Source organism: Peromyscus californicus, unplaced genomic scaffold (assembly GCF_007827085.1).
Source record: "Peromyscus californicus insignis strain IS unplaced genomic scaffold, ASM782708v3 Scaffold_24__1_contigs__length_46423439, whole genome shotgun sequence".
NCBI lineage: Eukaryota > Metazoa > Chordata > Mammalia > Rodentia > Cricetidae > Peromyscus > Peromyscus californicus.
In genome coordinates this window covers 7,706,636-7,728,881 of record NW_026294535.1, presented here as the reverse complement: position 1 = coordinate 7,728,881, position 22,246 = coordinate 7,706,636, and the positions used below count along the sequence as shown (strand labels likewise).

Below are 22,246 nucleotides of genomic sequence, written 5' to 3'. Positions count from 1 at the left end.
GAAAAAACATGCAAACTGGAAAAGTTGTATTTACGTATTTAGGTGTGTGTGTGTGTGTGTGTGTGTGTGTGTGTGTGTGTGTGTGTGTGTGTGTGTATACATGTGTGAAACAGCATGCTTGCTTCACCAGTTATCAGTATAAAATTTATACTCATTATCCAAACCCAAGTGTTATTATTAGGCCCCTAGTAAAAATCAGACGTTGAAATGCACAGTGTGTAACACTTTTTTAAAAGTACCTTTTATGCCTTATTTTTTAAAGTAAAGTTGAACTGACAAACACTATAAGCAAGCATGTTTAAAAGAATGAGGTGCCAAATAATATTATGCTAAAAAAAGATTCTACCTCACCCCAGTCAAAACAGCTATCATCAAGAACACAAATAAGACAAGTTCTGTCATGGATATGTTGAAAAGAAAACATGTACAATCTATTGGTCAAAGAACAAACTAGTATAGACACTTTGAAAGCCAGTCTGGAAGTTTCTTGCAAACTGAAAATAGAATTGCCATGTGACCCAGATATACCGCTCCTTGGCGTAGAGACACGAGACTTTATATCCTCCTATAGAGACACTTATATGTCCATATTCATTGCTCCACTACTCATGATAGCTATAAATGGAATAAGGTAGATGCCCATCAACAGATGAATGGATTAGAAGAACGTGGCCCGTGTACATAATTGGATGCTACTCAGCTGCAGAGAAAAGTGAACTCATGGAATTTTCAGGTAAATTGATGGAACTGGAAGCAATTATACTGAGTGAGATAACTCGGGCCCAGAAAGACAAATGCCATCTTTTCTCTCTCATACACAGATCCCAGAAGTAAATCTCTTGTTCCGTGTAGTTAACTTGGAACACAAGTGGAAACCAGGGAAGTAGAATGGGACTTTTGAAAGGGGGAGAAGACAGGGCATGGTGAGGAGGACAGTAGTGAGGTGGAATACTGAGGAGGGGAGTCTTCAGCAGAGAAGGAAGTGGGGATATGGGGGAACCCAGGGGGTGAGTGGATTATGAAAAGTCATATGGAAGCTACTATCTCACAACTCAACTTAAAAAAAAGAGTTGAAGGATAATAGAAGACATGTGAAAAGCAAAAGGAGGGAGAATATTAAGGATTAAAGGATTAAGTAGGGCTGGAGATCGTGAGTTAGGGGAGAGAAGAGGATAATGGGTGGGTTAACCAAAATTGAGGATGTGTGGGAAAACCTTATGGAAACATTAATCAATATTATACCCACCACCACCAAGACTCAGAGAGCAGGGAGCTGAAAGAATAGGGAGGAAGGTTGTGAAATGCCGTCTCCTGATACAATATGATCGGGACACTTATGACCTCATAGCGTCTGTGGCTGCTGCACAAAAATCAGGCCATCCCCAAATCCTGGCATACGTGGGATAGATGGTCTCCAGGCCCGCCCCTTACTGAGGAGTTACTGACAATAGGTAGTAACCAAGGAAGGGAGAATCATTCCCTATTGAGGATGTGGCCCCTGGTACGTTCTGTTTTCCACGCCGCGGTGAATGACATGACACCCACGCACATACAGTACTGACCATTCTTAGCGTGTTTACAAATAAATGAATAAATAATAAGATGTGCAGTTCAGAGAGGGGTGTGTTGAAGTGCATCTGCAAAATTTGAGTAAGGAATTAGGGCGCGTAGATATGGACTGTGTGTGTGTGTGTGTGTGTGTGTGTGTGTGTGTGTGTGTGTGTCAAAAATAATGAAAAAGGAGATTTTACAAAGTGAAAACAAATGCTTTTTATGTGTCTTTCATAGCTGTCTACATACAACATATCAAGATACCTTCTTTTCTTCTCCTTTTTTTTTTTTTTTTTTTTGAGGTAGCAGGCTTCCTTAATGGCATTTTCTTACATCTTGTGGATTAGGTAGGGATAGGAGAACCAGAGCATTTTGTAGCCTGTAACTGTTACTACCACTAATGAAGTAAAATCACAGTTAAAAGGCCTCAGCTGAGCAATGGCTGTAGTCAATGCCTCGTTCTGGGTATTGCAGGAGATAAAGGATGGACCCAGTGTGCCCTGGGGCTGCACTGCATTACAGTTCCATTGAGGATGCTAACTGTAATGTAACAAATCTATATGAAGAAAAGTAGTATTCCCCATATACCCTGGTTTATGCATTCTGTGCTATAGACCTTAATTTTATGGCAAAAATACATTAGAGAAAATATTAAGAATAAATAGCTTCATGGGCTCAATAGAAGGAAACAGTGTATTCACGTATCAGGACCAAAAGAAAAAAATCTTTGTGAAACAGAGAGTGTGAGGGGGCCTTGACAGTAGAGAGGAGATGGCTGCCTTTAGTCAGGTGTGAGAGGGGACCCTTGCTCACCTGGCTGTTCACTAACTGAGAAAGACATGTTTGAGGTTCAGTTATTGTTCCTCTTGTATAGAAGCATTTAGCTAAAATCCAAGCTAGATCCAAATAGGAAGTGAATTTTTAACATGTTGTTTGCCCAGCTGAAGACCTTTTGTTAAATGTAAATGCCACTACAGAGTTTCTTTTGTTGGCTCTGTGTTCAACCTTATTCAGGCAGAAGAGCCGTAATGAAGAGTTGAGGTTTAACCACGTCTATCTACTAAGCATGTGAAGAGTAAAAACCCAAATTTGGAGAACTTTCAGACTTTATAGTTGGTTAAAATTGTTGAGTTTTTTCAAGTCTTTGAGGAATATTTTTAGTTTCTCTCTTTAACTAATTTAGTCTCCACAGTTTTATATGTGGTTGCATGTTTATTATAATTTTTAAACATACTTCACTCGAGGAGCTGGAGAGATGGCTCAGCTGGCAGTTAAAGAGCACTGAGAGAGGACTCGGTTACATTCCCAATACTCACATGCCAGCTTACATCCATCTGTAACTCCTGTCCCCCGTGCCCTCTTCTGACCTCCTCAGGCACTAGGCACACACATGGTTCACAGACATGCAAGCAAAAAACCGCTCATACATATAAAACAATAATTTGAAAAATGTTTGGCTTGAATCTGTCTGTTCTTCCCATCTTGCCTCGTAGGCACTTCCATGCTCTGTTAGTTTAATCCAAGTTAAAGGTATGAGTGATCATGAGGAGGGTCTCAGATTTTTAACTTTGTAGTAATCATATCAAAACCACTTGAGTAATAATAAATAATCAAATAAACAAATAAGCACAAAGTAAACATGTTACATTTTATATATTAAAGCCATGGGCCGTCAGTTAGGCAATGTATGCTAAAACTGGAGATGTTCACTTTCAAGAATTTCTTGGAAAGCATCCTGGTGCTCTGGTCTCTCTTTATTGTGAAGTCTTAGTCATTTGGGGCGGCATGAGTGGGTTGCTGTCGAAGGCTCCACATTATCATTTTATGCTATGTGTGTTTCAGAGTAGAGGGGGAAAGATGCCTAATGTCTTAAGGGTTCCAAGTCTGATTTTAAGTTACACTATGAAGAGAATGTTAACTCCTGTGATTTGGAGCCATTTTATTCATACATTTTAAAAATTGCATTAATTTAGAGTCTTTTTTCAATTGAATAATACCTATAATTTAGCATTTATAGTTTATGCTGTGAGTCTGAATTCTAAAGTTAAATAGTTATCACCTATCACCAGTCCAAAATATGTAAATGTCTTTAAGTATATCACATGTTTGTTGTGAGAAGCAAAACACTAAGACTAAAATTTAATGATTTAACTTTTTGTAGTTAGCTTCTGTATTTGTTGGCCTATTTTGTTCCTGTCCCTCTCAATCATATTAATGTGTACTTGTCTTTATTACACTTGATATTTTATCTATACCTGCATTCTTGGTGGTCTCCATGGCAAATAGGCAGTACTGAATTGTTATTTTTCTGTCTCCAGTGTGTGTCGGGGGGGTGGGAGTGTTTGTCCATGAATAGAACCAAGTAGAGATTGAAAAGCATGAGAACTTTTCTCTGACCATTTGAAGTAGCTGACCATGGAAGGAAAAGATAAATGTGTTGTTTTCATTGTGGGACAGCAGGAAGAATGTTTATTTGTCCTGAGAAGCTGTCCCACGGGTAACTTGAGACGTTGCAACGAAGCAATTGTGTGCACGAATCTGAAAAATTCATTGCAGTGTCTATCGTATTAGACAGCATTTCCTGACAGTTACAGGAGTGCTCACTAGGCTCCCTGCTATTCAGTGTGGAGAAAGACTTTGCATAGATAACACTGTAGCCTTAATGAATTACTATGGATGATAACACAAATGGCCTCCTTTACTATTGACTGTGATAGCTAAGAGCTTTTCTGTAACAGTCCCTTTAATCCTCAGGCTACATTATTAGGCTGTATTCATCAACCCTCGTTTTCACACAAGGAAACTAAGAACTAGAAAGGTTTAGTGTGACCTAATCACAATTTCAATGCTGGCATTTAGCTTTGCTTTTGCTCCACTGTGTTTCATTACCACTTCATAATCACTTCACAGGCTCATTCATTCATCCAACTCACACTCGCTGAGGGCAGGCCCTGCATGAGGCACTGTTCGAAGAGCTGGGGCCACAACATGCAGAGTCACCTCCCTCCTAAGGCTCACCTTCTGCTGTATGAAGTAACTAGTGAACATTCTGTAAGACAGAGGCTATGACTTCTTAATATTGAGTTTTTGGAATGTAACTGAAGTTTTGTATAAGACTAAATATACATAGTATCTATCTATCTACCTATCTATCTATAGATATGAAAAGATTGTTTCTTTAAAACACATGCACACACACTGCATGCGTAATCATTTTATTCATCATATTACCTATGTATTTCAGACTTTGTAGATTCTGAAAACTAAAAGTGTTCTTACCAAGAAGTGTTGTTTGGTTGTGAGCCTAGCCTTTAATGGCTAAGCTGACTTTCCCTCCTGGTCTCTTTTAGGTCCCTCCCCTCTGGAAACCTCACAGAAGAGCAGGGGGAGGAATTGTGGAAGCCAGAGGGTTGAGGACATGGGAGAGCATGGGGAGAAGGGGGAGAGAATGACCTGCCTGCTGAAATCAGCTAAGCAGGGATCATGCAGGTTCATGGGGACTGAAGCAACCATCAGGGAGCCTGCCTGGGTGTGTGCTATGTCCTCTGTGTATACGTGATGGTTGTTGGCTTGGTGTTTTTGTGGGACTCCTAAAAGTGGGAGTGGGGGCATCTCTGACTCTTTTGCTTGCTCTTGGAACCCCTTTCCTCCTGCTGGGTTCCCTCGCCCAGCCTTACTGTGAGGGTTTGTGCCTGGTCTGATTGTATCTTGTTGTGCCATGTTCAGTTGTTGTCACGGGGAGGCCTGCTCTTTTTCTGGGAGGAGGTAGATGGGGAAGTGGATCTGGGGAAGAAGGGAGACAGGAGGAGTGAAGGGAGGGGAAGCTCTGGTCGGGATGTTTTGTAAGAGAGAAGAATAAATTTTTTAAAAAAAACATTGTTAATGATAAAACTACTTTCTGGTGTCCTGTTTTCTTTGACCTAAGTGTTCTGTGGGTGTGTGGAGGGAGCAGCAGAGAAAAGCCTTCTGTCTTTAGAACACACATGATCGCACAAACCTCCTGCAAGAGGCTTAATTATTTTGTAATATAGATTGAAGGATCCTTCTACAGTTAGGATAAATGTTGTAGCTGAGAAATCTCATTGTGAGCAGTAAAATATTGATAACTTGTTTTCAGTCATATTCTGAATAGCAAATCCTTCCACAAGAATGAATTAGTATAATTTTGAAGAGAATCACATCATAGAGTGTTTTGTTAAATGCCGTATTTTATCTACATAGAGAAGATGAAAATAATTTTAAATTTCCATGATTGGAAGCTACGATTTTGTTTTAGCTGGGAAAAATGCCAGTAAACACTATGAAAGCATGTTGCATTTTTTAAGTAGTTGTTTTATTTTTTCAGTGGGAACATTTTTAATACATAGAGAGTGATGAGATGTATGTCTTTCTCTTTTTTCCATTGTGAAGTCAGTTGTCTAAGAGGAGGGATCACTAGCAAGGCAACTAGCTGTTCACTTTAGATGTTGATGTCACTTCTCAGGGCCCTAATGCTGGGCCCTGCTATAACCAGCGCAAACTCCATGGATATCTTTCATTTCTCTAGAAGGTGGAGTGGATTTACAAGGCCACCAGCTGGATATGCAAATCCTGCCCGACGGCCCAAAGAGTGACGTGGACTTTTCAGAGATTCTTAATGCAATACAAGAAAGTAAGTTTTCACTCAAATTTTAAATTCACAAGAGGAAAAAGTATTATAATATTGGACAAGGGTTAAAGAACCAGCAGCTTAGCTGTTTCAAAACTCAAAAGAATAATCAATCCATGTGGTCAAAAAGACACTATACAAAACAATTTTTGAGACAAGAAGAGACACTGTAATTGGGGTTAATTTGTGAAGCTGAACCACAAGATATTGGGATCTTTGGAGAATTCTGTGTGTTTACAATAGTATGGTATTTTAAAAATATTCAAAATGTTTTAGGTTCAGAGCAATTATAACCAAAGAAAAATCATTTTTAACAAATCTAAATATTGTTCCTCTGCTGAAATACAAGAAGTAAGAACTACATGTTGACCCACTAAGACCAAATCAGAACCATACTGTCTAAAATAAATATGTGACATCATCAGTGAAGGGCCATGTCCCAGAAATGAGGCCCTCCTTTCTGCACATACTGATTCTCAGCGAGAGGACTCTCCTTACACTGTTTTGTCGTCTGTAACTGTCACTCAGAATCCTATTTTGATCAATACATTTGCTTAAGTATAGATGGAGCAGTGAGCAAGTGATCGTCACTGCTTTCATTAACAGCGGACTCTAGACGATCACATCAGTTGCTATCATACAATGCTGAGCTTGAAGCACTTATAAATGAAGAGCATTTCAGGAAAAACAAGTGCCTTTTTTTCTACTTTAAATTACATTTTTGTACCAGTTTCTCTTTGTATATGTAGCTCTGGGAATTGGACCCAGGGCTTTGCGAATACCAGGCAAGTGCTGTGCTTTGGACCTCATCATGCTGAATTCTTATGAATATTTCTCATCAGTTTTCTAGTCCTTCCCCCACCATTGTGCTGTTTTCTTGATTTTATAAGATAATGAAGGGTTTAGTGTTTTTCTGCGGGATAATTGAAGATGGGAAAATTAGCGAAGAATTCAGCCGTTGGAGGTCAGATTAGAACAGGGACGGCTGTAGCCTTTGTTTATTCCCTCCCTGAATGAGTTCTGTTCTGAATTTAAACATACTGAGATGAAGGTGAAGCTACATTTGAAAGAAGTGGTTTTAATTAATAATATATGAGGACCAGTTATTGGTTCCGGATGGTCAATCCTTTATATTAGCTAGGGAGTACAAAAGGGAAAATTCCCCAGGAGGATGAAAAATCAAATGAATAGACAGGGGACAGAAAGTTATAAAATTATGTAATTATTTCATCTGCTGTGAAGGATGACAAACTGTATGGTTCTAAAAGGATCAAAAATAATGTCTCCACTGGCAAAATCTGGCTCCATATAAATGCTGGAGATGAACTTAATCAATGTGTTTTTAGATCTGAATTAACCTCTATCAAAGTGAAGTAGTAGTTTATAAGGAAGTATTTTTTGTAGTAATTGGTCATTAGTAGTAGACCTCAGTTAAAGGTGTCTTTGTCTCTTGCTTCTAACTGTTTGCTAGATTAAGATGATTATATCTCTATGAATATCTCTTATGAATAGAGGAATGCAAATTTGTAGGTATTTTATAAAGTTCAAAATAAGATCGTGGCGTGGTGCCGGAGAGATGGCTCAGCGGTTAAGAGCCCTTGGTACTGTTACAGAGAACCTGAGTGTGGTTCCCAGCACCTGCACGGTGGCTCACAACTGTCCATGACTCCAGTTCCAGGAGGTCCATGTCCTCTTCCTGAGACAGCAGGAAGATCCCTTGAATTCCTGTGTCAGCAGACTTTCCTGTCACCCAATGTTGCTAACTGTTTCTTTCTGAGAGCTGGAGCTTCCAAGGGCTTAATGTTGACATAGAAGAACTAGAGAGGGAAGACTAACTTCCTGATACCTCCCCCTCAGTCTTCTGCAGATGCAGTGGGTAGAAGATGAGGAGCCAATTTCACTCAATGGTGGCCTCCTGGCCTTTCTGTGTGCCCCCCTCCCGCTTACTGCAGAAGAGCCTTAATCTCTAATTCTAAAAAGCTGATATTTTAAAACAACATCACTAAGATAGTTAGAAGAAGGAAAATAGCCTTCCCAACATGGAGAGGGATGGTCAGCATGAAAATCCTACCCATAGCTGAAGAGCTATTGGCAGTTGTTAGCAGCTGGGAAAGGAGGAGTCAGTTTTCTCGAAGATTGTAGCCTCGGGGCTATCGACTCTCCTCCAGCCAGAGGAGCACATCCAAGGATATATTGGCAGTACAAATTGGGCTTAATGGGTTAAAAAAATAGAAGAGGACACAAATGAAGTGGATGGGGAAGGGGGGTAGATCTGGAAGGAACTGGGGTGTGAATATGTAAAACACATATTCTCAAAGAACGAATACATATATGTATAACTATCAATAAACTGACCATTAGCTGTTTTTTTAAAATGTTGAGATGAATATTGAGTGTCTCCTATTTGCTAGCTTCTTTGTCAGCCTTTTATATGACAGAAAATGGTGCAGACATAAAAATAGATTTATTATAAACAGTCTGGTGTTAAAATTGAGACATAAACCATCTTTATATGTATGTATGTATGTATATATATATATATATATATATATATATATATATATATATATATAAAATGAGTTGCTTCTAGACATGTCCTTTTTTATGCTTCCTAGTGGTGCTTTGAGGTCGGTGTGCAATGCTTTCAGAATTCAGTGTTTCAGATGTAATAATCTGCAATTTATGACAAAAATAGCATAACGAACTGGCACTCTGCAGAACAAATATAGACAGCGGGATTATGCCGCAGAGGCCTCTCATGTCTTCCACTCTGACCTATAATTTCACCTTGTTTTGTCTCCAACGCAAAGTACTAAGATTAAAGTACTCACGTACTGTGCTAACAACATGAGGTTATCCTGCTGCATTTGGAAAATTAAAGAGCAATGAATCAAGTTCTTTGATTTTTTTTAAACCCCCTACTCCCTTTCAGACTATTTCTCAAACACATTTACCGTTCCTTTTTGCTTTTAAACATTGCTTCTATAGCATTGTCTCCCAATGTTATCCTCTTGCCTGGAAGTGTAAGTAAAGGCTTTCCATTCATGCCTCCTCTACCACCTAACACTAAATGCTGGCTCAACAAACACATGGCTCATAACTCATAATTAGTTAATCTGATTATTATTATCCTTGCGATCTCTTTTCCTTAGAGAATTAATAATCACTAACACCCCAGATGATTTCCCCTAGAGAAGCAGTTGAAGTAATTGTAAATATTTGATGAGTGGAATCATTAGCTGTTTCATTACATAAAGAACCCTATGAAAGGACCAGGATATCCCTGGTCCTCTGGTTTCTCTCCTTTGTTCTTGTCCTGGCTTGGAACAGAAAGAAAGCTTAAAATCTTTTTGTGCTGAGTGGGATGTTTGACTCAGACCCCATAGCTGGTGTTTGGTTTCCCAGGCAATTCGAGTTCTTGACTCTTGCTCAGTTATTGTATGTGAGTCTCTGATGTTCTGTTTCTACCGCCCTCCTCCACCCCCCTTTGAGCTGCATTCCTAATTCCTGAAACAGAGAGTCTTCCAGTGTCTCCCTTGCTCCTCACGTGGACTGAGCCCCCCTGCACTCACTCTCCTTGCTGCCCAGGTCTGTTCACTCAGCTCTTGCTCAGTTGGATTCTGCTGCGGATCCTGGACTCGGATCCCATGCGATTGTTGCTCTCCCCTCCCTCTTCTTCTTTGGAATTGATTCCCCAGAGCATTTTGCCTCTCTTCCTCACGTAATGAGCCTAAGAGCAGAATTCTACTATGTAGATAATTATCAAGTATTTTCTGTTCGAGGAAAAAAATTAAGGGAGGTGATGAAATCCATTATCAAGTGATCTTATATCAATGCATGGCATCTCTGTGAGGTTGAGGCCATGGATAGAGAAGCCTTACTCCCCACTCTGGATGGACAGTGAGCTCTCTGAGGCAAGGATCCATGCCCATGATGTTCTAGGACCTTACCCCCAATCCCTAGCCTAATACAGTGCCTAGACATAGTAGATACTTAAAATATTTGTTGAACAAATAGATTTTTAAAAACCCATTGGTTTACTTTGTAACCTAAGGCTTAATTTTCTCCTTCAGGAGATAACATAAGTTTGTATATAAGAATATTGTACTTCATTCCTAAAACCTGCCCAGTAGTTAAAGATGGAGAGACCAGGAGCAATGCTGACATGCTGCAAAGCCCCCTTCTCTTTCTCTTTGGAAAAGAAGAGAAACACCTGTGTTCTACTGATGACTTCTTAGCTGCTCATGCTCTGAGAAGGAATTTAATGTCTGCTAAAGCCATGGAGGGTTTGACAGGTGATAAAGATGACTAAATTAAATATTCCTTATTTTCCAAAGAAAAATGGATTTCTGTGGTATACTGACTTCTCTGAACATCCCCCCACTGACAGCAGCCCCTTGGTGACTTCAGACAGGGAAGGAAAGGGGCTTCCCTCCATTCCTTATCGGCTGTTTCCATTAGTGTCAACGAGTTGGAGCCTTAATGCAGAGTAGGGTTTCTCAGCCTAATACCACAGTAGTCCTCTGTTGTTCATGGGATATTCACTCCAAGATCTGGAACTGCAGAGTGCCAACTCTTTTGTAGGATATTCTCTGAGTGAACAACAGGCAGGTAGCACACACACACCCCGCCCCCAAGTGTGTCTGCGTATATTTTCAGAGAGGATTAGCTGAGAAGAAAAGACTCACTCTGAATGTGAATGTGACCATCCATGGTTGGTGACTCAGACAGAACAAGAGGGGGAAACAGAGCAGCCTGAGTCTCCCACTGCTTTCTGCCTCTGCAATGTGACCACTTACCAACCTCACACCAAGACTGGAGCCCTGGCCCTGTGCTCCTCTCCCTGCGAACAGTGATCTAAAACAAGTCTTTCTTCCTCCAAGTTGATTTTTCCAGATGTTTGATTGTCACAATGAGAAATTGACTCCTCGAAGCAACCTGTCCATCTGGTTAATGCCCATTTTACTTTTTTGTGTCGATAAAATGATGACTTAAATGTCTGAAAGTCTGCAGTTGACAGGCCACATTTCTGGTCTCTACATGTCACTGTGCAAACAGCATGCCCATTATCCCTTTTAATCTCCCTGGCCACTGTATCAGGACCCAGCGTCTGAAATTGCCTCCAGGCATATTTCCGATTATCCAAGTGCGATGCTCTTAGCATCTTCTCATGCTAATGTCTTTAGCAATTGCACCCATTTCAGCTGCACCTTTACATGTAAGTTTTCCAAATATTTCTGCTCTTTCACTTTGTTCCCAATGCTCAATGTAAATTTGACTAGAATCAGTCAGTGATACCCAGACTACTTCAATGACACTTGGCTGGTAAACTTGTCATTCACCTTCAAGCTCAGCCTCGGGGTATGGGCACAGTTCGTGCAAATTCCTTATGCAGACACCAAGGTGGTCTTTACTCTAGTTCCCATAGAGTCATCATATCCCTTTGAAAACTCATGCTTGCAGCTTCTACTGTTCTACCGTTAGCGTTCTGATCTTTTGAACCCTCATCAGATCGCCCGCTAAACTGCAGCATTCTAGGCTTTTAGCCTTCTTCGAATGCTTCTGTGTTTCTCCTGCAAGCCAGTTCCAAAAGCTCATCCACAGTTTCAGATGCAGTCACAGCAACACCTCTGCTTCTCAGCGCTCCCTTTCCAGGATTCATTCCTGTGATAGTGTTCTGAGATTGCAACCAATACCCAAGGCAATCAACTTACAAACAGAAAAGGCTTGTTGGGGCGCCCAGTTTGGGAGACTTCAGTTGACTTCGGTTGACTGGTCCTATTGCTTTTGGTCCTGTGCTAAGGCTATATCCTAGCAGCTAGTGGGTGACAGAGTAAGGCCTCTAGACCCTTGGCTAGAGTTTAAACAGGGGAGAAAAGGCTCCTAGTGGCTAGAAGACCCCCTGCTGGGTCAAGCATATTAAAGTTTCTGTAACTTCTCAACAGTGCTAGCTTCAAGATGAAGCCTTTAAAATATGAGCCTTTAATATCCAAAGAATGATAAGAAGTCTAAAAGATTTCTACCCCTGGGATACTAGTGAGCAAACAAGCACAAATTTATACAACTAAGTAAGTGTCTGCAATAGCCAGTAGGCCTTTGACTTTGTTAAAATGACATTTTGTCCTATTGCTCAAACCTAATCAATAACTACATGTAATTTCATCACTGTCTACTTGAAACTGTGAATTCCTGGCTCAACCATAAAAATCATGAGTGGAGTCCTAGGCTCGATGATATTTGAGGAAATAGATTCTCATATGGCACTAGACCACAGTCCACACCTTCTAACAGTCTCCACCATGTCTTTTAACAAGTATGTGTTGAGGACTGACTCTGTGCCAGGTTCTCTATAGAGCCATCAAAACTGGCCAAGTCCCTGCTCTGCATTCTGATAAGGAAAACCACTAATGCATCCATAAACATGAATAAAGAAGGTAATTACAGACTGTGTGGGAAAGATGTAGGAAGAGTTTGACCATGGAAGGGGGAGCGTCCTTGAAACACGGCACATATTGCGTCTTCAAAAACATCAGCTCCTTCAGCTCCTCTCTTTGAACCTGGCTATGTGGAAAGACCACGAGGTTTTCTCTTCTGTAGTCATCGTGGTCTAAATACCAGTGGTGACTACATTCATCAGCACTGGTGTGAATTGAAATATACACACTTGGTATCATCAAACAGCGCATCTGATGAGCTGATGCTCTGGAGGTCAGACCCTGAAACCAAGGTGTTGGTACCTGCATTCCTGCTGGAGGCGGTGAGGGACAGTCTGTTTTGTTGGTGTTGCTGTCTTCTAGAGGCCACCTACTCGCTGTGGTCCATGGCTCTGCCCTCTCTACAAAGCCAGCAATATAAGCATTTCCACTTCCTCTCTCTGACGCTGACTGTCCTGTGATTTCATGGAGCCTACCAAGTAACCCAGGAGAAGTGGCCCCGTGGTGTGTGACCCTTAATAGAAACACATCTTGAAGCCTTTATTGATGTGAATGATTAACATATTCACAGGTTCTGGGAATTTGGTCACCCTTGGAGGAGGAGGATGATTGAGCCTGTCTCAGTAACCCACGGCTGTTATTCCTATTTTCATCCATTTTGCTTTGCAGGTGAAAGACTTGAAAAGACAAGAGAATTGCATAAAGTCACATGCTTGGCTATAGTTTTAGAATCTGGACACCCCAACTACACAGATTATCTCTCCTCTGTGCCTGACTCTGTTCTTTCTTTTTAAACTACTCATTGTTTGCACTTGTTTGATCTGTTTCCTTTTTCCACAAAGGCAAAGAGCCACATCATTTTCAGTCACCAGAATATGCCTACCACACAGCTGTATACTTGGCACACAATGTGAGCATGTCTAAAACATTTATGAACTAAAGAATGACTACTCAAATCCAGTCTCCCACAAGTCATTTTATGCAACAACTTCTGGTCAGTTATAGACCCTTGGGCACTTTTAAAGCATCAAAATAAAAAATAATTGTAATGTCGGGACATAATTTAAGGTGGGGAAGAAGAGACCCATGCCTGGATGTCCAGTCCTTGGGGGTGTTCCTTCACAGTGTGCTGCAAGGTGCATTTGAACTTTGTGATTTCCCCAAGAACCCTGTTGGACAGCTCTTTGTATATTGTTGTGTCGTTAACATAGTCTATAGGAGGATCCTCTGAATGGCTCATTCCTTTCAATTCATTGTTAGAGGAAGAAAGAAGACAGGAAACCTAACTATATGTTTCATTCTTGAATTTATTAGAGAGATTATAAAGGAAGAAATGAAGAAATAAATAAATGCCACTACGCCATGCACGTGGCACTTTTATGGGCTGCCTTGTCAAGCTCTATGGCTCTTAAGTAAGGAAATATAGCATTAAAAAGCATAGCTCACCTTCCAACCTGGGGAATGAATTCTTAGTAGTTTTAAATGAAAGTACCTTTCTCTAAACAGCTATATAAAGACAATCTGAATGAATCACCCTTTGTTATTCTGGAAGATAAATTCTGTTTATGACATGAAGGTGTTTTACCTACTTTGCCTTGACTAATGTCACCTGTTTGGTCAAACAGGTTTTACGTCTGACATCTTTTCTCTTAGGGAGGTGGTGTTGAAACAGTGTGTGCATAGAAAGCCAAAGGGAGATGCCTCCTCTCACTGTGTTGATGTCCAGCCCACTTTCTTAGCCCAGTTTAACGTATGTGCTTTGCTTCTAGTGGCCAAGGATGTCAATATTCTTTTTGATGAATTAGAGGCTGTCAACAGCCCTTGTAAAGATGATGATTCCCTCCTTCACCCCGGAAACCTGACCAGTACTTCAGAGGATGCCAGCAGACTGGAGGCAGGGGGAGAGGTAAGAGTTTGCACGGCTTCCTGAAAGAGAAATGCTTCAGGTGGGATCCCGTAAGGCATTCCAACAGTCCATTCTGGGGTAAATCCCATCACACTGCAGGCTCCTGGGAAGCATAGGCCAGTTTTATATGTCTGTGCTGCTCCATGGCTCTAGTGCGTCTCAAGGACCTGAAATAGACTTGTGCTCAAAACTGAAAAGTTGGTCATGTACTTGCGTTCTCACATCTAGGGATGTTTAATGTATACAGAGGAAGATTTTCCCCGACTGCCCATCATTCTATGATGCAGCCTAAGTGTTCATAACTAATGGAAAGAAACTTGACAAGGATGAACTTCTTAGTATAAACCCCTGAGCCTACGAAGTAGCGACATAAAACGCACTAGCTTTTCAGGACACTGTTGTCTGAGGCCTCTGAGTTTTCATTTGCCTCTTCTGTGAGTGGAAGACTTCACTGTGGTTGTAGATAGATCCATCTAGGGGAGGAAAAGTATTTTGTGGGGATGTCCACTGTTGCTCAGGCCATATCTGAATGAGGTTTAAGATTTCTTTTGCTGTATGCCACATGGAAGTGGCAGGTATACGGAGGCCAAGTCAGCCATTGACTGCCCCTACCCTATACCTTCATGTTCCCAGACACTTACCCATTGAAAGAATGGCACCAGAAATTAGTGACATCTACCAAGCTTCATAGACCCCTCCCACAAATATCACAGTCTCTCTCTTTCCCCCCTGTTTTTCTTTAAGAAAAAAATAAAACAATTGTCATCTCTACACACTTTGGATGTTGTATAGTAGCTTCATGAAGCGACATTGAAAGGACCCCAAACAGCAATGAATTCATTTCCCTTCCAGAGAAGTGGCAGTTTTCAGCAAGGTCAGGGCTCTGCTGGAAGTAGAGCAGGTCACTGCTCAGCCAGAGCCAGGCTTCCTCCCGGCACTCTTGAGGAAAACCCTGCTGTTGTTTGCTATGTTGTCGTTGTGTTGATTGTAGCATTCGGAATTGAACCCAGGACTTTGTGGTCCTAAGCAGCACCCTATCACTGAACTGTCTCCCCACCATAAAGCCCTGCTTTTGAAGGCTGATGTTGGTTTCCGTTTGGTAAATAACTGTTCATAGGTGCCTCTTCAGGCTGACTTCCAAGTGTGTGGTAAAAGAAGAGCCAAACAGTGGTTCCAGGTTGAAAATGTCGGTGCTGAATGCATGGTACTTGAGCATGGATGTAATGCTAGCATGGTCTCGGAGGGCTAACGTGTTTTCCGACTTTATACTGTTTTTGAATAGTGATGTATTCTGTGGTTGAGAAAAGACAGGTGTCCTACTTCCACTTGGCTGGAATCAATTTGGAGATCAATTAGCCTGAGACACTTGGCTCCAGCTTGAGCAGCCCAGACTCGATGTTCTCCTTCAAGGCCCTACATTAATATAATCTAAGGAGCCTGTGTGAAAAGCCAACCCATCACCCACTTCTTCAGTTTCTTGATTGTTATAAAATAATGTGCATGACTTCTGTATAAGTTTAATAATAAAATGAACATCAGTTGAACTATCATCCAGTTTATGAATTAGACAGACACTTTTCAAGTTATATGCCTTATCAGGGTTGCTAACTTGTTACTGCTTTTAATGTAATGGAACATCCATATCAGAGTGTATGAAGATAGAAGAATGCATATTGTTTTGTCTTAGTTGTTTTGTATACATGTATTTACATATACAGAAAGATATATATGTCTCTCTTTTCTTTATTTGAGACAGAGTCTGTGCAGCCCTGGGTGGCCTAGAACTTGCTACATAGACCAGACTGGCCTTGAATTCACAGAGATCTCCCTGCCTGTGCCTCCCAAGCACTGGGATTAAAAATGCTTGTCATCACACCCAGCCTTTAAAATGCTTTTTGTTTGTGTGTTTGTTTTGTTTTTACTGTGGGCAAACCGTCTTGAAAAAAAAAAAAAACGTAACTAGAATATTGCTAGAACCATTGCAGCTACTTGTGATCCTTTTACCATTCCAGGGGCCCCATCCTCCCAATGTTCTTGTTTTCTTTTTCATTTTCTTGCTCTAAAAGTTTTACTACATATAGTTTAGACTTAGAAATTTATTTTGTTTTATGATTTATAGAAAATCATGTTATGAAGTCTCCTTTGACTTGCTATTTCCCTGTAAAAATTTATTCTTCTTCAATACGACTTAGTTTGTTCATTTTCGTTGTTGTATAGTATTTCACTGAATGTATATCCAGTGCATGATGCATTAGTCATTTATTGTATATATCTGAGTGTGATCTAATTTTAAATTTTTCTACTATTCTGAACAACGCTGTGATAAACATTTGTCTACATCTCTTAGTTGCCTTGCCAAGAGTTTCTCTAGGGTTTTATGTTTTGCAAGTGTTCAGTTTTACAAGATAATGACAATATGTTTTCCAAAGTTACGTCTTCAGTTTTCACCCTCATCAGTAGAACATAGTGATTCTCCGTTGCCCCATCTCCCTGTCAACACTTGCTCGTTTCAAATGTCTTGCATTTTGCCCTTTTTATATAATGCATCTTCAGTTTTTATTTTGTTTCTTCTTTTTTCTGTACTTCATTTTATGAACATGAAATTTTAATAAAAGCGTGGAAATTTCATTTAGCTTTAGCTCGCCTCTTACGTTCCTTACCTGAAGCTCAGGCGCACGGATGGCTTGAACCGGTCTCTTTGTCTTTGTACACAGGCCATGCGAGAACGAAGCAAAGCCAACGGACTTTACTTTAGAGACGGCAAGTGTCGAATTGACTACATTCTTGTGTACAGAAAATCCAACCCTCAGACTGAAAAAAGAGAAGTATTTGAGAGAAATATTAGAGCAGAAGGATTGCAGATGGAGAAAGAGGTAAACAGTTTTCTTGCATGGGAACACACACGTGTGCATGCATGCACATGCACATACACATGTATACACACCAAGAATTAAGATTTTTTTCTTTATTAAGAAATTTTTTAGTCATTTTACACACCAACCACAGACTCTCCCTCCTCTCTTCCCTCCTCCTGTTCCCTTCCAAGCCTCCCCCGCAACCCACCCCCTATCCCTTCCTCCAAAAAAGTAAGGGCTCCCATAGCAAGTCAGCAGAGCCTGGTCCTTTCGGTAGAGGCAGGTTCAAGCCCCTCCCTCTGCATCAAGGCTGTGCAAGGTGTCCCACCATAGGAAGTGGACTCCAAAAAGCCAGCCCATGCACCAGGGATAGATCCTAATACTACTGCCAGGGGGACCCTTAAACAGACCAAGCTACACAACTGTCTCTCTTATGCAGAGGGCCTATACAAGAATTAGACTTTTAAGTGAGGCTTTGACATACTAACAGGACATTTTATTTAATTAGTTTCCCTATTTTCAGTATTTTGGAGATGTGCCATGTATTGGGCCTTCGAAGCACATTTTGTCCTTTAGAGTATTTTAGTGTCAAATGATTACATGACAAAGTATTTTGTTCCAATTAACTGGGTTGTTTGAAGCTACGATGACGTATCTGACTTCCCACATCCACTGTGTTCTGTGTCTATAACAGGGAACTCTAGCGACCCCTGGTAAAGTAAACTTTGAAGGAAATGTAATCAGCCCCCTCTGGAGGCCGTGGTTACATTTCACGAGCTATAATGAACGTGAGCATCCTTGCCCACCAGATGAGATCAGCTGTTTGTGGGAGGGGGAGAAACCACTCAACTACAATTTTTAAAAATGATTTCAGTTTTAAAAGAACATTCAGATTGTTTCTTAACAGGTTCCCAGCTCAACCCTTAGCTTATCTCCACTCCTGCCCCCCTTCCTGTCTTCTCTGCATGGTGAGTTTTGCAGAACTAAATAAACAGGAGACCCTGCCAAGCCTCTGATAACAATCCCTGGGAGGCTTGTTGTGCACCCGGCACTGTGTGTGTGTGTGTGTGTGTGTGTGTGTGTGTGTGTGTGTGTGTGTGTGTGTGTGTGCTCCTGTTAGCTGAGTTATGTAACTCTCAGAGTCCCCTAAACATTGTGTGAAGCTCGTGTGATCAATAAGAAAAACACCCTGACAAATTAATATGTCTCCTCTGCCACTCAAGGCTGAGTGATAGATCACTGAAGTCAGACTGCCAGGTTTTCATTGCTTGGAGGCATCAAATATTGGAGGCATTTTACACCCATACTGGTTATGTTCGTCTTGGGAGACAGGGGATGAATGGGACTTTCCCAGGCTTGGTAGACTGACCTCATCCCTTGAATATTTTCAGTACATAAGCAGTATTTTTCTGGAATGTCTCCAACAAGAAACTGGGAAAATGATGAGATGAGTGTTGCCTAAGGAGAAATCGGTTCTTATCCTGGGTGACTGGGCCGGTTTGCTCAAAAGCTCTTCAGGTTGCGTTTTCCCCTGGCCTGGCAAACAGGATTAAATGTCTTTTCATTGTCCTTGTGGGGTTTCCAGAAAGCTTTACTATGCTGACCAACTGAGCGTAGCACATTATATTTTTTCTTAAAAGGCTTTGCTTTGTCCTATAGTCTTAATTCTAAGTGGCAGGATTTTTATATGAAAAAAAAGATGAAGATTATAACATCTGCAGAGTCTGAAATAATGAAAGTCCCTTCTGACTTTGTCAGAATTTTGATTCCTATCAAAATAGAGAGCCCTGTGCAATTAATGAAAGATTGGTATTTTAAGCTTCATGACTATCCTCCCCATTCCCGGGGCTTCCCCTGCCTAGCTCATTTCAAAATCATTTCATGAGTTATTCATTCAAGCTAAAGAAAAGCCTAATCCTTTTTCAGAGAGTATGTATTACTAAACCACATGCCAGCCTTCCATGTGTCTCCAAACACAGGCACCGCAGTATGTAGCTGCTGGTAGTGACCTGCAGCTGAGGCTTGCTCAGCCTGCTCAACGGTGTGGCATGCTGTGACGTGTGCCCATGGCATGATAGGCACACTGCTTGTGTGCTTTGGGTTGTGCACTAGTTCATTTGTTTGTTATGGCTTTTGAATATGTTCATAGCTAGGTATTCATTTCAATGTGCATCAGGACAAAAAGAGGTGGGAAAAGTATTACCATACATCAAAACTCAAAAATGAAGCACCCTAAGTATTTTCCTCATTGCCTGTTCGACAACTTCCTTACTTGTCATTTTCTTCACAGTCTTCTGTATACTGCCGGCAGACAGAGAGGCCTCTTCAGGGAACTGTTTTCCCAAGCAGCCTCTGGCTTCAGTCTTACCCTAGCTCCCACAGTCTGCATAAGTGATACAGCATGCCTCTGATGTATTATCTCTTTACTCTGCATCTCCTTGTCCTCAGTGTTAATGGTACAGTATGTCTCTAATGCAGCATCTCTGCTCTCTCTGCATCCCTATGTCCTCAGCATCGGTGGTACAGCATGTCTCTAATGTAGCATCTCTGCTCTCTCTGCATCCCTGTGTCCTCAGCCAGTTCAGAGAGAAAAGAGATGTTTGCAGGGGAGTAAGAAGTCATAACTGAAGTCAGATATCCCTCAGGGGCATCTGTATTTGTGTTGTGTTATTAGAGATGGAAGCTGTCAGAAGCACTCTTTTAGAAATCAAGTGCTTTCCCAACAGTCCCAGCAGAGAGACACAAACATTTAACAGTAATTTCAGCTCCCAAGAGTTACTTCAACCTATTACAAAGCAAAGAATGAAAAAGAAAAGTAAAAGAACCTCAAGGAACTTTCCATGAATCCGTGCACAAAGAATTATTAGTATTCTTAGGATCTTTGTCCTACAATATCCAAAATTATGGAAAAGCTATTTTGCAGAATGGGGTTTGAGTATCCAAATGGTTAAAGACAGGCTCTTTACTTCAGTTTAATATAAGAATCCCTATCTCTGTTAAGGTTGGATGTCTAGAAACATAGGAGAATCCTTGGAGCTGGCGAAAGTGTTTGCCATGCAGGCATGGGGACCTGAGTTTGGATCCCCAGCAGTCATGTAAAAAGCTGGGCATGACTATGCATCTGTAACCCCAATGCTGATGAGGGAAAGAGCAGAGACAAATATATCCCCAGAGCTTGCCGGTCAGCTAATCTAGCCAATAGCTAATTGGTAGGCAGGAAGAGATCCTGTCTCAAAAAATACAGTGGAGAGTGACTGAGCATACACCAACACTGATCATGTCCACATGTGTCTGTACCCACATGTAAACACACCAAACAAGTGAAAATCTTTAATTCATGATACATGTGATGACATGTTATAAAAATTTAATCTTTAAACCTTTGTCAAGGTCTCCACACCCTGGGTCTTCAATATTCAGTAACTATAATCTCATATTATCCAGAGTAAGCACTTTATAGCAACATTCTCAACATCAGAGAAAGTCCAAGTTAATTTATTTTTGGGTCTGTCTATTTAAAGTTATTCCCCTTTTAAAATTCTGCTCATATTATTAATTTATAGTTTTTCATGTTTAATTCTGTTTCTTATTGATCCTCTGCTATGTCTTTGAATCATCATTTGTAAGGACACATCTCTTCCTTTATGTTATTGCCTGACTTGTGGATACCTTGAAATCCTTAGAACGTGTAAGCAACAGTTGTATTCATGAAACATGCCCCCTCTTCTGGCCCCGTTAGTCATGTGGGACCTGAGAGAAGACCTCTATCATTAAAATAATTATAAAATAATTCTAATTGTATAAATCAAAGCATCTGGGAAATACTGATTCAACAAACATTGTTTGTACACCCACAGTGTGACAGGCCCTGCTGTGAGCACTAGGAACTCAGCAATGAATAAAGATAAGAGACCTTGCTTATGGGAGAATCAAACACAGCGTAAATAAGCAAATATATGAAATATTTGCAAGGGAAGGAAAGAAGGATGTGTTGGGAAGGGCTTGAAATTTTTTAGAAGTTGCCAAAGGTGAGCCTTTCTTGCAGACAGACAGAAGAGTAAGTGAAAGGGCCCTGAGACAGGAACATGTCTGGTATATTGAGAAAACTGTGAGGAGACCAGTATGACTAGAGTTAATTGAGCAAGGCAAAAGATGGAAACCCAGCGACATTAGAACTTAGCAGTGGTGGGGGAAATTGAACTTTTATCTGAGTGACATGGGAAGTCTTAGAAACCTTTTATCAGAAAAATGTAGAGCTCTGTTTTCTATTTCTGAACTCACTCTGAAAAACCTTTTATCAGAAGAATATAGAGTTCTGTTTTCTGTTTCTGAACTCACTCTGGCTGGCTGCCTGCTCAGATGAGGATGGGTGGGGGCAGGGTGGCATGGTGGGCAATCTAGAAGATTTGTTGTAAAACTCTAAGAAAGAGAGAATGGTTTCTTGGCCAAGCATTTACCAGAGAGCATAGTGAGATGGCTCAAAAGTAGAGTTGGTGGAAATGCAGACAGATTGAATAAACAGTTTGAGAAATCTCAGCACTTAGCAGGGAGAGGCGGGTGGATCTCTGTGATTTCAAGGTCAGCCTGGCCTACATGATAAGTTCTAGGCTATCCAGAGCTGTGTAGGGAGACCCTGTTGCTATATCATTCATATATATATTCATATGGAGAGGGGGCATTCAGTCTTACGCTACATTCTGTTTGTCTGTGAAAGCAGAAGAAAGGATTTCCCATTTACAGGGATGTGGGAAAGAGTAGATCTCACTGTACAAGTCTGTAACGTTGTTAAGTCTGTGACATTCCAGTGGAGACATCCAATAGAAGAGCCTAGAGTTTGAGAAGAAGTCCAGGG

The 22,246-nt window shown here is 40.9% G+C and overlaps 1 protein-coding gene across 7 annotated transcripts in view; it reads left to right on the top strand.

Annotated features, from left to right (window-relative positions):
- Window positions 1–22,246, top strand: part of Ano4 (anoctamin 4) — a 397,594-nt gene that overhangs the window by 221,659 nt on the left and 153,689 nt on the right. For 6 of the 7 annotated variants that reach the window (XM_052753067.1, XM_052753065.1, XM_052753064.1 and 3 more), the window contains 3 exons: window positions 6,098–6,202; window positions 14,403–14,539; window positions 17,254–17,412. In XM_052753067.1, the coding sequence (XP_052609027.1) occupies window positions 6,098–6,202; window positions 14,403–14,539; window positions 17,254–17,412 (401 nt within the window). The remainder of the gene's footprint in view (window positions 1–6,097; window positions 6,203–14,402; window positions 14,540–17,253; window positions 17,413–22,246) is intronic. The other variant, XM_052753066.1, reaches the window with a different exon arrangement.